Genomic DNA, 13,789 nt, shown 5'->3' on the forward strand with positions numbered 1-13,789 from the left:
TTACTTGTCTTGTAACTGAAGGTTTGTATCACTTGACCAACATCTCCCCATTTTCCCCAACCCCAAGTCCCTGGCAACCACCATTCTAGTCTTTGTTTCTAAGAGTCTGACTATTTTAGATTCCACATATAAGTGAGGTCATGCAATATTTGCCTTTCTGTGTCAGGCTGATTTCACACAGCATAGTATTCCCTAAGTTCACCGATGTTGTCCAAAATGGCAGGATTTCTTTCTTTTTTAAGGCTTTATTTTATATATTTAAAATATAAACATATATATGTTTTGTATATATACATATATAACATATATGTGTTTACATGTATTCACATATGTGTGTGTGTGTATTACCCTTTCCTTCTCCTTTTATCCATCAATGGATACTTAGATACTTTCCATATCTTGGCTATTATAAATAATGCTGCTATGAGCATGGGATGTAGTCATCTCTTGGAGGTACTGATTTTGTTTCCTTTGAGTAAATACCTAGGAGTAGGACTGTTAGATCATAAAGTAGGTCTATTTATAATTTTTGAGGCTCCTCCATATTGTTATCCATAGTGACTATACCAGTTTGCATTTTTACCAACAGTGTTCAAGAATTCCCTTTTCGCCACACCCCTACCCACACCTGTCTGTAACAACTTGGTGAGCACCGGCCATGTCCTGGGTGCTGTGCTGAGATGCGCAGTCCTAGCTTTTTTGCCCCTGTGCAGTTACCCTCCCCAGTGCTCCCTGAGAATGCATCACCCTTCTGCAATTCATCTCTACCATTGGCCTTCTTGCCAGCCCAAAGAGCTCAGAATCATCTGCGTACTTTCTCGCTCCCTCCTCCAGACCACTTACACAAAATATTAAATAAAACAAGTCATAACACCAGTGCTAGGGAAATGGCCCCAGCTCCACTCCTCCGTGCTGAAACGTGTCTTTTTCTGTCTCTAAGCCAGTTCCTTCTCCATGATCAGACTGCCCAAAGTCCCACAGTGACTCATTATTTTTAAATGCCTTTTCATGTAGAACCTTGTCAAAGGCTTTTGGAAAAATCTAAATGGCTAAGAGGCAGGCACCAAGCTAGGAACCAGGAGACCTGAATTCTAGTCCTGACTATCCTCAGTTTACCACTAAACTTTGGGCAAGACCCAGAACAGCGCGCGCCCCCCTCCTCTCCAGTTTCTTCATCAGCGAAATGAGAACAATGATGCTAGTTGTCAACATCATAAATATCTTAAAACCATCTGATGGGACGACGTTATTTAAGAATGCTGTGCAGGGTAACAAACAAAAATATAAGGGATCGTTATTGGAAAATTTACAGCAGCATCACCTTCATTCATATGCATGATTCTCTCCCACGAGAACGGTAGCAGGTGCAGACAGGGTTCTTCCCACTCTCCTACGGTGATGTTGGCTTAACATCAATGACTTCCCCTTCTTGAAGGGATGTGGGTTTATACAACCAAATGAAACTTGGTTCAACAGGCACTGGTGTAGTACATAAACACACGGAGGCATGGACAGAATCAGTCAGACCTTGGTAAGAGTTGAGGCCATGCCATTCACTAGCTGTGTGACCCTGAGCAAGTTACTAAACCTCTCTGTGCTTCAGCTGTAAGTGGGATAATATTAGTGCTTACTGAGCAGAGTTAGGTAGTTTAAATGAGAAGCTGGTAGGTATAGAACGCCAGCACGAGACCTGAAACACGGTAGTCACTCCGCTATTAGCAGTTCTTGTTGCTATCTTTTATGTGAGGCCAAAGCAGCCAGCAGCTGGATCATTCTACCTAAATTTTGTGATCATCCATCATTCAGCCAGTCCTACCACAAGCTCCTTTTAGCCAAGATCTTTGTGAGATTCTTTCAGCGGATGGGTGAAATGGATGCTTTCCTTTGAAGTTTTCTGAAATAAGTTGAGGATGGGGGAGGGGTATGGGGAGAGGGAACCCTGCTTTTGCAATGACTGATTTCCCACCTAGACTGAGTGTGGAAGGGGGTACAATAACCCTATCCTGCCTCCCTGGGGAAGGCCTGTGAAAACTTGCCCTAGGTGTTCCCTGGTCCATCCCTCTGTCCCCACCCCCACTCATCTGGTTTCCTCTGATGTCCACCGACATCCGCCACATCGCCTTATGCTAAAGAGCAGGGAGCTGGGGCCCAGTGATAAAGAAGGTTGATAAGGCACTGAATCCAATTTCCCCTGGGGATCAGACCACGGGCACCGCCTGGGACGCATATCCACCAGAATTCCTTGGGGGATCCTGCTCCTGCCGGCAGCCTGGAGGGGCTGGAGACCAGCCAGAGTGCTCAGTGTCACTCTTGTCACTCTCCAGAGGTGACTCACAGCTGGGGTGCAGCCTGACTGGGCTGGGGGCCAAGGCCATCGCCACGCAGTCAGACTTGGGTAGTAATCCCAATGGGTTTTGCATGAACTCTCATTTCATTCAGATGAAGGAAGGGCCTGGCCAGGATAGTCATCTGGTGGCATGGGGATGGGCACAGAAGCAGGTGAGCTATTGGAATCTGAGGCATTTTGATTTTCAGAGCTAAAAGTATTCTCTTTCTGTGCCTTTATTAGTTTTTTGTTTGTTTTGTTTTCATGAGCTTCATGAGAAATCAGCAAAAGGAAGCTTTAGCTGCGTTCATTTATTTCTTCGTTCTTAAAATAAATATTTGTCAAGCTTGAGTATTTCAGCATCAAAATCAGGAATGACTGGCAAAGCCTCTGGCATCGTATAGACCAGAGACAGATGCTGACCTCAGCCCCCTGCCTTTGTCTAGGTGGCACGCCCCAGTGAATGAACGTGAAACCTACCAAGGAACAAGGTCTCATGTAATAGGGTTGTAAGGAAAAGCGTGGACTTTGGAGTCGAACTGAATCCAAATTCTGTCCCCAGCTTTTATAGCTCAGACTAATTGTTTACTGCACCTCTGTCTCATTTTCCTCGTTGTTTGTATCAGTACAGCAGTTAAGACTTTTGATGTTGCAAAAATGCCTTTTTATTCTTTTAACAATAAGGAAATAACGAGTAACTAGAAAGCCCTGATGGAGGGCAGGCTGTGGGATCATTTTGATTCAGTGACTCAGGGACATCACCAAAGACTAGTTCTTTCTGTCTTTGTATATAAACCTTTCCTGGCTTTAGCTCTCCTCTTTATGACAAAAGGGCTGCCAGCAGCTCTTGGAGTCAGCTGTTTCTTTGATGTGCTGAGGGTGAGGAGCAATCTCTCTTCCCTCATCACAAAACACTGTCTGTCCCTGCTTTGCCCTAGGTACATATGTTGATTGACTTGGGTCTGTTTTCTTTAATCATTGAGGCAACAGAGTGAGATGAAACTGAATTGCTCGTGCCCATCAGGGAGCACCTCCCGCCCCCAGGGAAGCAGGGGGTGGGTCCAGTCTTGCCTCTAAGGTGGCAGAGGGTGGAACAGATGCTGGAGAGACCATGCACGTCAGGACAAATGACCACTAACCCCACAGGACTGAGAGGGTTACACCAATAAGGAATTACATGCAAAACCATTTCTTAGTGCCTGACATCTAGGAAGGGCTTAAGAGTCGTGCTTTAGAGGAAAACAAACAGAGCCTGGAACAAACCTAAAAGCAAACACACAAACTGCAAAATAACCTAGTGTCGGAGTTCAGTGAATTCAATAGAAACGAGAGGCAGCAGACTTTTCAGATGAATTGATGTCATCCGTTGGCATTAATGTGGTGTCCCTTCTGTAATTTATTTTCTCTGAATAACTTCTCTTCTCCTTGATACCATGAAGGGTTAAAAATTAAATAGTAAAAATTACAAGTAAGTGCATAATGGGAATATATAAAATATAACTTTTTTCTTTAGTTTCATTACTGAAACCTCTAAAATTACACTGTGGGTACCTTACAGAGTCTTATACAAGGGGCGTCTAATCAAGCTTGGTGATCCCCTAGCTATTGCCTCTCCCTGTGTCCCTCCGGATATTTGGTTCTGACTTCGGTGGGTGGCATTATAAGTACTAGGAAGTGATTGTGTCGAATCTATGAGCCCAGACTTGTAATGATTCTGATTCTAGAAACCTGAGCCAGCACCCCAGGTCAACTGAGCACCACGCAGCATTGAGAAACCCCCAGCTTTCTAGAATTGGTCCTCCACTATGGGGGGTGTGGGCAAAAGTCTCTCCTGGTTGTCTCCACGTTGTCTGAACAGTTCTAGGAATGCCCGCGAATGGACCAGGGGTGATCTACTCTGCTAAGTGTTCTCGGAAGTTTGGAGATGACTCATGCCCAACATGCATTTTCCTGGAATGCTCATGTCCCCTTCCCTGGGGACATGAATAGAACCTCCAGGAGGTTTGAAGACCTACATCTACTCCTGAGGCTGAAGCAGAAGCCGATAGTTAATGGCCAGAATGAGCCCACCAGTGTGAAACTTCTGGGATTGGCTCCTTGCTTGGTTCCCCCTCAAAGGTGTGGCAATGATAACTGGGAAGCCATCTCAAAGAATCAGCCTACATTCTTACACCCACTTATTTTCTGAGAACAAACCTAGCAAATAGTATTGCCTTTCTGTTACACAATGGCCCTCTGATCTGAAGCAGCTTCAGTTACCCATGGTTCACTCAATCCCCAGCCGCTGCTCCCCAGTACCAACCCCATCCTCTTCTCTGAAGACTTTGTGGAGCCTGGTTTGGTCTTCTGCCTTCCCTTCTCTCTGCCTTTCCCAGCAGGAGGCCCCTGGGGGGCTTCTATTCAGGGCCCGGGCTCGGCATCATGGAGGCAGAGCTCGCTGCCTCTTCCTTAGCTGTTGGGAGGGTCTCTGGGCTGAAGCTGAACTGTGGGCAGTATAGGATCTGAACTCATATCATCTCTCCTCTCCCTCTTCTCCGCAGATACGGGTGGATGGGCCCAGGGGCAACGCGCTCCAGTATGAGACGGTGCAGGTGGTAGAGCCCGGCCCAGTCCTCCGGGATATGGCCTTCTCCAAGGACCACGAGCAGCTCTACATCATGTCAGAAAGGCAGGTAAGGCTCTTGGGCTCTGTTAGACATTTGTCTTGTGCTAAGTACTAGCCTGTGGCTCAGTAGAAACCTACAGGAGGCCAGCTGCACAGAGGGCATTGGATTTATTTGGCTCAGTGTGTATCTTTTTGGTTATATTGCCTGGGGACTGAGGTTGAGTGCACTGAAAGGGGGAATAAAACGTTTAAAATATCAAAACATCTGGGAGTCTAGAACAAATCCACTAACTTCAAAGTGATGGGTGAGTATAGATTCAAGGCCAGCATTTACTGTCTTTTGAAGAAACATGGTACAAATGCCCAAGTTTTTTATCCAGATCGCCCTACAGAAAGTATCATCTCCTAGCAAGGTCACTCTCTTAGACCCTGGAGGTCTATGGTGGACAAGGATTTGTTGCCCAAACATCTTAGTTGAGGGAACATCATAGAATAGTTCCAAATGGATGGAGATTCCAAACACGGGTCTCTATCCATGAAATGAGATGATACAGCATGTGTTCTGAACCTTTGTATGTACCTATAACTCTAGCATGAAGTTCTGGCAAATTCCATGAGGCCAAGCCAGGCAGAACAAGAGGGTGCAGGGATTACTGTTAACTGATACTAAGTAGGAAGTAGCAAAGTTGGGCTTGTTTCTGGAACTCAGCTGAGTACTAAGTAAGTTCTTCAAGTGTCCTTGGCCTAGACCAGGATTCATGCATCTACAGCAGGCAAAGGTATATATATCACCTTGAAAATTCCACATATTTAAGAGTATGTCTTGGAGTGCCCTAATTCACAGCCCAGAGTGTTCTGCCGTGGCAAGACACGCCCATCTCAAGAGTGGATTAGCACCGCCATGCCTTCCCCCTCTCCTCTCTGTGTGGGGTGGGTCATTCCCAGGAGCTGTCCCTCCAGTCCATAAATATGTATGTGACACAGGCAGCAGCCATGAGGGGCAGATCCCATCTCTTATTCATCTTCATTAGCGAGGCCTGAACTCCCCAGAGGACCTTGCCGACAGAGTCTGGATTGTTCCGCCTGTCCCCTCTCTGCATAGGGAAGGAGATGAATACCACATTATACCGCCCCCAGGGCTTGTGTATTATGTGTTGGCAGCCCACAGCAGCCCCACCCTCCCTAAGAGCATGATGACATCTTCTCTTGGTGTGGGACTCCCCACCCAGCCACACTGGGACCCATTGTGGTGTCTTCATTGAGGCTGCCCTGGCTTGGGGATTGCCCAATGTGGGGCTAACAGAGGAACATTTGACCCCAGGAGTCAGGATAGGGTCTGAGGCAGCTCCTTTGCTCTCCTTTCTTGCTCTTTCTCAATGGAGCCCACACTCCCCACTCCCTGCCTACTTTTGAGGCTCTAGACATGGAGGGGAAGTAGCTTTCCTCGGTAGAATGACTCCTTTGGAGAAGACCCATTGCCTCCACAAAGCATGACCTATTTTAGGATTTCTTACCTTACCTGAAAACCAGGATCTCTCAACCTGGAACTTTATCTAAGAATTTCCAAGGATGGAAAATATAAGCCATGGGGAGCCCCCTCTGATAACAGAGATGGGATTCTGAGATCCTTGTCCTCTGCATTCTGCTTGCCCGAGAGAGGTCCATGGTCAGTACCTACCCAGGCTTGGAGAATGGGCATGATGGGAGCTCTGGATTGTAGGAAAAGAAAGGAAGGCAGGAATGGATGGGGTCAGGGCATTCATCCTCTCTGGGGCTTCTCTTCACTGAGATGGAGGGCAGACTGCCATCAAAATAAAGTCCCAAGGCCCCTCACAGCTGGCCCAACACTGGTCTCCAGTGGGTTTGCCCATTCTTTGTGGGAAGCGGTGGTGCAGCACAACAGTTAAGTGCACAGGCTTTGGTGTCAGAATGTCCCAGCACGAACCTTGGCTTCACCATGTACTAAGCATGATCTCAGGCAAGTTCCTTAACCTCTTTAAGATTTAAAGTTCTCAACTGCTGCATAGAAGTAATAATAACATCCCATAGTGTCCCAAGGATCAAACGATATAGCACATGTAACAGGCATGAACCAAGCCTGGCACGGAGTAAGGGCTTGGTAAATGGAGGCTCTTGTTCTCATGACATTGCAACAAGATGTTGTGGACATTGACCGTATTTGAAATCAGGCAGATAGTGGCATCAAGATTCTGGGTGACCTCTCAGGTATGGAGCTTAACAGTTCAGGTCAAGACTGAGGTGGGCCGGGAGCAGGGCTTCAGTCCCAGTGGAAAGCCTATCAAGAACCCACAGGCTGCCTTGTTGGCTGAGCATACCAAGTAGAGCTGGGGCCAAGGGCACCTCAGTAAATGCACTAGGGATATTCCCACCACTGTCAGCTGGTGGGTTGGTGTCAGGCATGCTGTGTCAGGATGCTTTGCCGGTGGAGTCTACAGGTTAGTCTCTGTATGCCCAGCTGTGATGTGGGCTCTGCCTGGAGGACACCTCCCTTTCTCATCTGGAGAATTTTGCCTTGTCTTTCAAAATTGAGCTGTGCTGTCCCCATCTACAATGAGTGATTGCTGACGTCTGCTTAGACACCTCTTTGGTCACACCCAGGGCTGGCTTTCTCTCCTTATCTTTCTCTCCTACCAGACTGTCAGCAACTTGGGGGAAGCTATGTCTTCTTCGTCTGTCTAAATCTCACCTAATGGGCCTTTGATAATTATCTGATGAATGAATGAATGAATGATTGATTGTGTCCCATTGTCATCACGGACCCAGAATTGGAAAAGAGGGACTGATACAAATTCCGTTTCACATTTCTTAATTCCCAAGTTCAAACTTACATATAATTACAAGACTACCCTTCAGGCAAAGGAAGTATCTCTCAAACTTTGGTCATCTGTTCATCCCTGCTATAACGTTTACCCTGTCCTGAACTATTTTTTGCTTTGTGTTTTTATTTAAGTAAACCTACTTACCCTAAATAGCCTTCTTGAACTGTCTCTTAAATAGAACTATTATAGATCCGATGTGCCAGTCATATATACCTAATTGTGATATTGTGGCTTATAAGAAGAACATACATTTGGTCTTCATGCCCATTTCTGCCACTGGGCTACCAGAACCCTTGGAATTTCCTGAGTGATGAGAGCAATGGAGAATCTTTTATTTATAATATTTGGTCTTTTGTCCTCAGTTCCTGAAGTCTTCAGGAGCCATAAAAGTGAAATGGGTGTCTTGTTATTTGTAATAAGCTCCTTCCAACCACTGCCGAATTTATGTTAATTAGGTGACTTTTGGAAATCCCCTAAAGAAGGGGGGAGGGGTTGTTGGTTGTCAGGGGAGCCAGTCATGTGATTAGAGGGTCGGAAAATGTAACGATGGTGTAACTAGTAGAGGCAGAGAATGGAGTGGGGTGTGTGTGTATGTGTGTGTGTGTGTGTGTGTGTGTGTGTGTGTACATGTGTATGCATACCAATGTTATGTATTTCCTGGCTCTGTGACCACAGACAAGTTACTAACCCTCTCAGTACCTTATTTCTTCATTCAATATGAACAAATATTGAGCACCTGCTGTGAGTCAGCCACTCTCCAGATACTGGAGATTCAGTGGGGGATGAGATAGACAAAATCCCTGGCCTGATAGTGCTTATATTTTAGGTAGAGACTCGGACCATGAATGAGTCAATGAGTGAATGCTGAATGTCAGGGGATGGTGAATGCAATGAGAAACTTAACAGACTCTGTGGGAATAAAGTGGTGGCCGGGAACATGATGGGGAATGCTCTTTTCAAGAAGGGTGTCAGAGAAAGCCTCCCAAGAAGGGAACCATTCAGCAGAAAGAAGGATAAGGCCAAGTGGCAGGAGGCAACTGGGAACAAATCCTCCTCCAGGGAGAAGGAACAGCTAGCTCAGAGGCCACAGGAGGCAAACGCATACTCGATGTTTCCGGGGATCCAGAAGGACTGCCTTGGAACAGGGAGTGGACGGTGATAGGTGATGCCCTGGGAGAAATCCCCCACACCTCAGTTTGTGGTCTGTGAAATGGGAATGTAGTAAATGGTATCGCTCTCCTAGGGCACTGATGAAGACCAAATGAGATAATGCCTGTGGAAAGAGCTTGGCTCGGCATATAGAAGTGAGGGAACCTCCAACATACTATGATTTTTGCAAATTGAATAATTCCAACCCAGGATATTATTTCCCTCTATTAGGAGTATGCGAGTTCCTCTTTATATCTCACCCAGCGAGGCTTTCACTTTCCATACACACTTCTCCTTGGTGTGCCAGAGTGAGTGTACAGCTGGATATCTCCATAGAATGCGTCCGTGCATGTGCGTGTGTGCGTTCATGTGCGTGTGCACGTGTGTTCATTTGTGTGCATGTTTCTTTCTGTGTGTGCATGTGTGTGTGCATGTGTGTGTTTCTGAGTGTGTGTGCATACACGTGTGTTTGTGTGCATGTGTGTTTGTGTGTGCATGTGTGTTTCTGAGTGTGTGCATATGTGTGTGCATGTGTGTGTTTGTGTGTGTGTGTTCTGTGTGTGCATGTGTGTGTTCACATGTGCACGTGCATGTGCACACACACACACACACCTCCTCCTGCGTCTGTCCTCGCTCGCATGTCTCCCATCGACCTCCTTCCTGCTCTGTACGGACCTGCATGTTATGTACACGGTGTGTATTTACTACGACTCCCGCGTTCCCAAGGGAATGTCAGTACACACCGCAGCTGCTGTGATGAAAACCTGCCAGAGCGAGGGGAAGGAAGTGAGAAAAAATGTCAGTGAGGCAGCTGAATGAGGAGATGAGGCGGCAGAGCTGGGCTGTCCTCGGAGGCCCTGGAGCAGCTCCCCACCAGGGAAGAAGCAGCTGTCCCCCACGCGAGGCTAGTCTCCTCGCTAGGCCCTGGAGCAAGTGGCAGATTCAGCATCTCGGCCACTTCACGCGGCCGCCCTCCCCTGCCTGAAAGCCAGAGACCTCAAACACTCGCTTCTGCTCTGGAGATACACATGCGCTGTGTCTGGGCCAAAGCCATCCTTCATGGCGTTCTTGGTTTCACTGACTCCTGTGACAGTGGGTCTTCCAGGGGACACTCCCAAGAGCTAGTGACACTCAGTCCTAGCTGTGATCCTGGACAAGATACCTGTGGGGGCCGAGGACGTGGGTCTGGAGGCAGGTCCACCTGCTGCTCGGAGTTCCTCTGAAGGCAGGGCCAGCTGGGGCAGCTCTGCTTGGCTCCTTCCAGCATAAGCCAGCAGCCAAGTAGCGAGGGCCTTCTTACTTTGTAAACCACTACTCGGGCCTGATTCATTCATTCACTGAACATATGCTCCCTAAGCATCTGCCAGGGGCCAGGAGCTCGCTATCCTAGGCCTTAGGGACGCAAGTGTCAAGTAGGGGCTTGCAGTTTTCGCAAGAGGACACAGCAAAGAAGCAGCCATCATCCCGGATAAATCACATAGTATGTTTTGGGACGAAAGGAAATGGGGCAGAGTAAGTGGGGTCTGAAGACCTCGTCAAAGCAAGAGAGTTGTCGTTTTCAGCAGTGGTCAGAGAAGTCTTCCCAGAGTGGCACAGGTGTACAAAGGGACAAACAGAGGAGGCTTGGTGACCTACTCCTTTCCTTGGTCTTCATGTTTCTTTTCAAGCTCCGTGCTTGGGGTTGTGAAGCAGAGCTGGTCCAGTGTGCCTGTTGGGATGGGACTGGTGAGAGGGGCCCTTTGTGACTGGGATTTTTACCATGTTGACATTTGCCCGGGGAAGTTCGGTTCAAAGGGAAGGTGGTACTGTGGTCCAAGCGAGGTTCACGCCACTTGGGGCTGGGATCCCGAACTGTATGGAGCCTCTGCTGGGACCCACTGTGTGATGGGGGACCATTACTGTTTCTTTGTGCCTCAGTGTCCCTCCGATCCCCAGCCTGCCTCCCAGGGTGTTCTGAGGGCAGCCCGTGTGAAGTCTGGCAATCTCAGGCATCTGCAGACCTCATCTCACATAAGTTCAGCCGCGGAGATGGTTTCTGTCCCCGCTGGGCTCCTGTGAGAACGATTCTGATCCTCTGGGCTCTGGATCCAGGGCAAGCCTCTCCTCAGTTCCGTTCGAGGTGACAGGACCATCTGGTGTCATTCTTCCCACCCCTTGCAGGGGACAGGGCTGTATGCTGCCATTTGTGTCTGGATGGCTGACACGGTGACAAGCCCATTTGGACGTTTGCTCCTGGCACCCAGACCGGGCTGTTCTGATAGCTCCTGGGAGAGGGAACTTGAAGCAGGGCCCTACGAGTGAATGGCAGGAAACAGAGCTGTCTCAGACACTCGAAAAAAGAGGACGGCTGTTGCGCTGTTTCACCCGAGGTCACTCAGATAGAAGCCTTCCCACTTGTCTGGAGCTGATCCAAAAGGTTCCAGCGTGCCCTCACTGAAATGCTCCCACTTCTCACTTCCTTCTCTGTAAGGCAGAACATCCCCATTTTACTGTCGCAGTACTGGAGGGACCCAGCCTCCTACACTCCCCAGGTGCCGGGACCCTGGCTTCCCCCTAGCGTCACAAAACCCCAGAACTGGAAAAGCCTTCAAGACTTGTTGGGGACACTTCTCTCCTGAAGCCTTTTCCCTGTAGGACTGAGGAGCCAACGGAAACCCAGTGAATGGCTTGGCCGGTGTCACACAGCACGGTGGCCAAGGAGCCAAATGAACACTCAGTCCGTTCCTCCTGTGATGTTTTCTGTAGCCCCTCTTCTCATGAGGGACACAGAGCTCTCCGTGGGGTCAAGAGACAATCTTTATCTTCTGGTCCTGTCTGTGGAAAACATACACCTGACTCCTTAGGCTCCAAAATGAGCCTGAGAAGGCAAAAGGGCTCGCTAAGGGTTGAGGGCTGAATGGGGAGGTGGGGGCGACAGTAGGAGCCCAGAACTGCCCAGTAGCCCCGTATATGCCTTGGCTTAATCTGCCTTAGTTCCAGCCTGGTGGAGGTTGGGACAAGAGCTGTCTTACAACATCTATCGTGAGCCTCTTGAGGTACATGAGGCCCCAGACACAGTCAACCCACCCCATAGAAAGAGTAGGCAGGGGAGCCCCCTCCTTTTCCAACAGACATGTTTCCAAGTGGTCACTCATGTAGGCATAAAATCTCTAACACCTGAATGTGATTGAGTCCGGTCACCTCCCCAAGAGAGAAAATGGCAGTGGCCTGACATTTGTCAGATGGGGTGACTCGAAGGTGAAAATGTATGTAGGAGGGAGCGCACAGGGTGGTCCCGAATAGGCCACGAACTTGGGTTTCCATCCAGACCCTTCGCATACTCACCAGCCCTGCCCCTGGACCAAATCTCTCATGCAGATGGCACTTTGATTTCTTCATGTGTCAAATGCAAATGATAATGACCACCTTTCAGGGCTTTTAGGATGAAAGGTGAGCTATGTAAAGGGCCTAGCATGTAGTAGGCTTTCAGGAACTTGTGGGAGCTCTCTCCTTCATTATCATCATTATTATTCCCACTTTAGTAGCTGAAGGCCGGTTCAGCTCTGGGCTCCAGCTCCCCAGGACAGCCTGTCACACATGTCCCCTGTCCATTTGGAAGCCCCTTGGACAATACTAAGCCTGAGCTTTCCCTTTTTACTTGCCGATGCTGCCCTCTGGGAGACTGAAGAGCCAGGAGCCCGTCCACCCTAGTTAACAGAGCTGGGCAGCCTCTGTGGCGCTGAGTGGGTTTTCCTCTGTTACTTCTGCTGCAGGGAAGGAATTTTAGTGTGTTTGAGCTGGACTTGAGGTTATCACAGACTGGGCACCTGAACTCCCTTCTGGCTCCTCATTCATCAGGACTCCTAGGGCAGACAGGGAATGGCCTCATCCCTGCCCTCATCTCTGAACACTGGAAGAGCTAGTATATAGAGGTAGGGCAGCAGGGGATGGGGGAGGGGGTGGTGCAGGAGGAGGACTAGGAGAGGCAAAGGGGCAGGTGATTAGGGAAACACCTTCGAAGCTCCTAATCCTGATCTCCATTAAGCATCTGTCTCTGGCAATTGCCTTGACAGTCACATCACCTCTCCACTCGGTGTCTGCATCCTGAGACTGTTGGGGCACTCAAAGTGCCATTTTAAGGACAACTACCTATAATATTCCACTTAGCAACATGCGAGGGGAATCCAACAGCATGGGCAAACAGGGCCAGGGGCTGCTGCATCTCTGCCCCCTTCCAGGTCCTCCTTCCCACCATGTGTGCTTAGCAAGTGCCCACTGCATGCCCTCCCAGCCCAGGCATGCCACAGCGTAGAATCAAAAGGAGCAGAAGGAACACACTGTTCTGGGAGTCTCTGTGAGGGCTAAGCTGGAAGCAGACTCCAGCTGCAGCCTGAAGAACACAGTGTCCTCGTGCACTTGGGTGGGTATCATGGGGACTCTGGTCTAAAGGCCAGAGCTCTTGGGGTATTTCCCAAGACGGTTCTCAATTCTGCGGGTACCACTCAGCTCCCATCTCCTCTTAGCTAGGGTGGGTGTGGACGAAAACTGACTCCCACCACCCTAGCCCACTCCCCTGCCCTCTAGGGACAGCACCTGAAGGGAAGTGGCTCAGTTCGGTGAGACTGATTGACTGGTGCTTGAGTTCTGCTGAAAGAGAGGCTGGGAATATCGGATACTTAAGCGAACTGTGTTCTCAGTTTGAATATTGATGAGACATTTTCAAAAGTAAATAGATGCATGTTAATTTGTGCCATTGTTCAAGATGACTAGTTGGCATTAGTGATGCCACAGGACTTTACCAAATGCAATACAAGCATAAAAGGAAAAATTACGAATGGCAGAATTGTATCTGATCCGAGTCCCTTAAGTGCATTTCAGATATTTTGCATA

At 48.6% G+C, this 13,789-nt stretch overlaps 1 protein-coding gene across 2 annotated transcripts in view; it reads left to right on the plus strand.

The window, feature by feature from the left end:
- Positions 1-13,789, plus strand: part of PLXNA4 (plexin A4) — a 417,569-nt gene that overhangs the window by 261,047 nt on the left and 142,733 nt on the right. For both annotated transcript variants that reach the window (XM_032869068.1, XM_032869059.1), the window contains exon 4: positions 4,867-4,998. In XM_032869068.1, coding sequence (XP_032724959.1) covers positions 4,867-4,998 — 132 coding nt within the window. The remainder of the gene's footprint in view (positions 1-4,866; positions 4,999-13,789) is intronic.

The sequence above is a fragment of the Lontra canadensis genome, unplaced genomic scaffold (assembly GCF_010015895.1).
Source record: "Lontra canadensis isolate GAN:19392208 unplaced genomic scaffold, GSC_riverotter_1.0 scaffold2, whole genome shotgun sequence".
In the NCBI taxonomy this organism is placed as follows: domain Eukaryota; kingdom Metazoa; phylum Chordata; class Mammalia; order Carnivora; family Mustelidae; genus Lontra; species Lontra canadensis.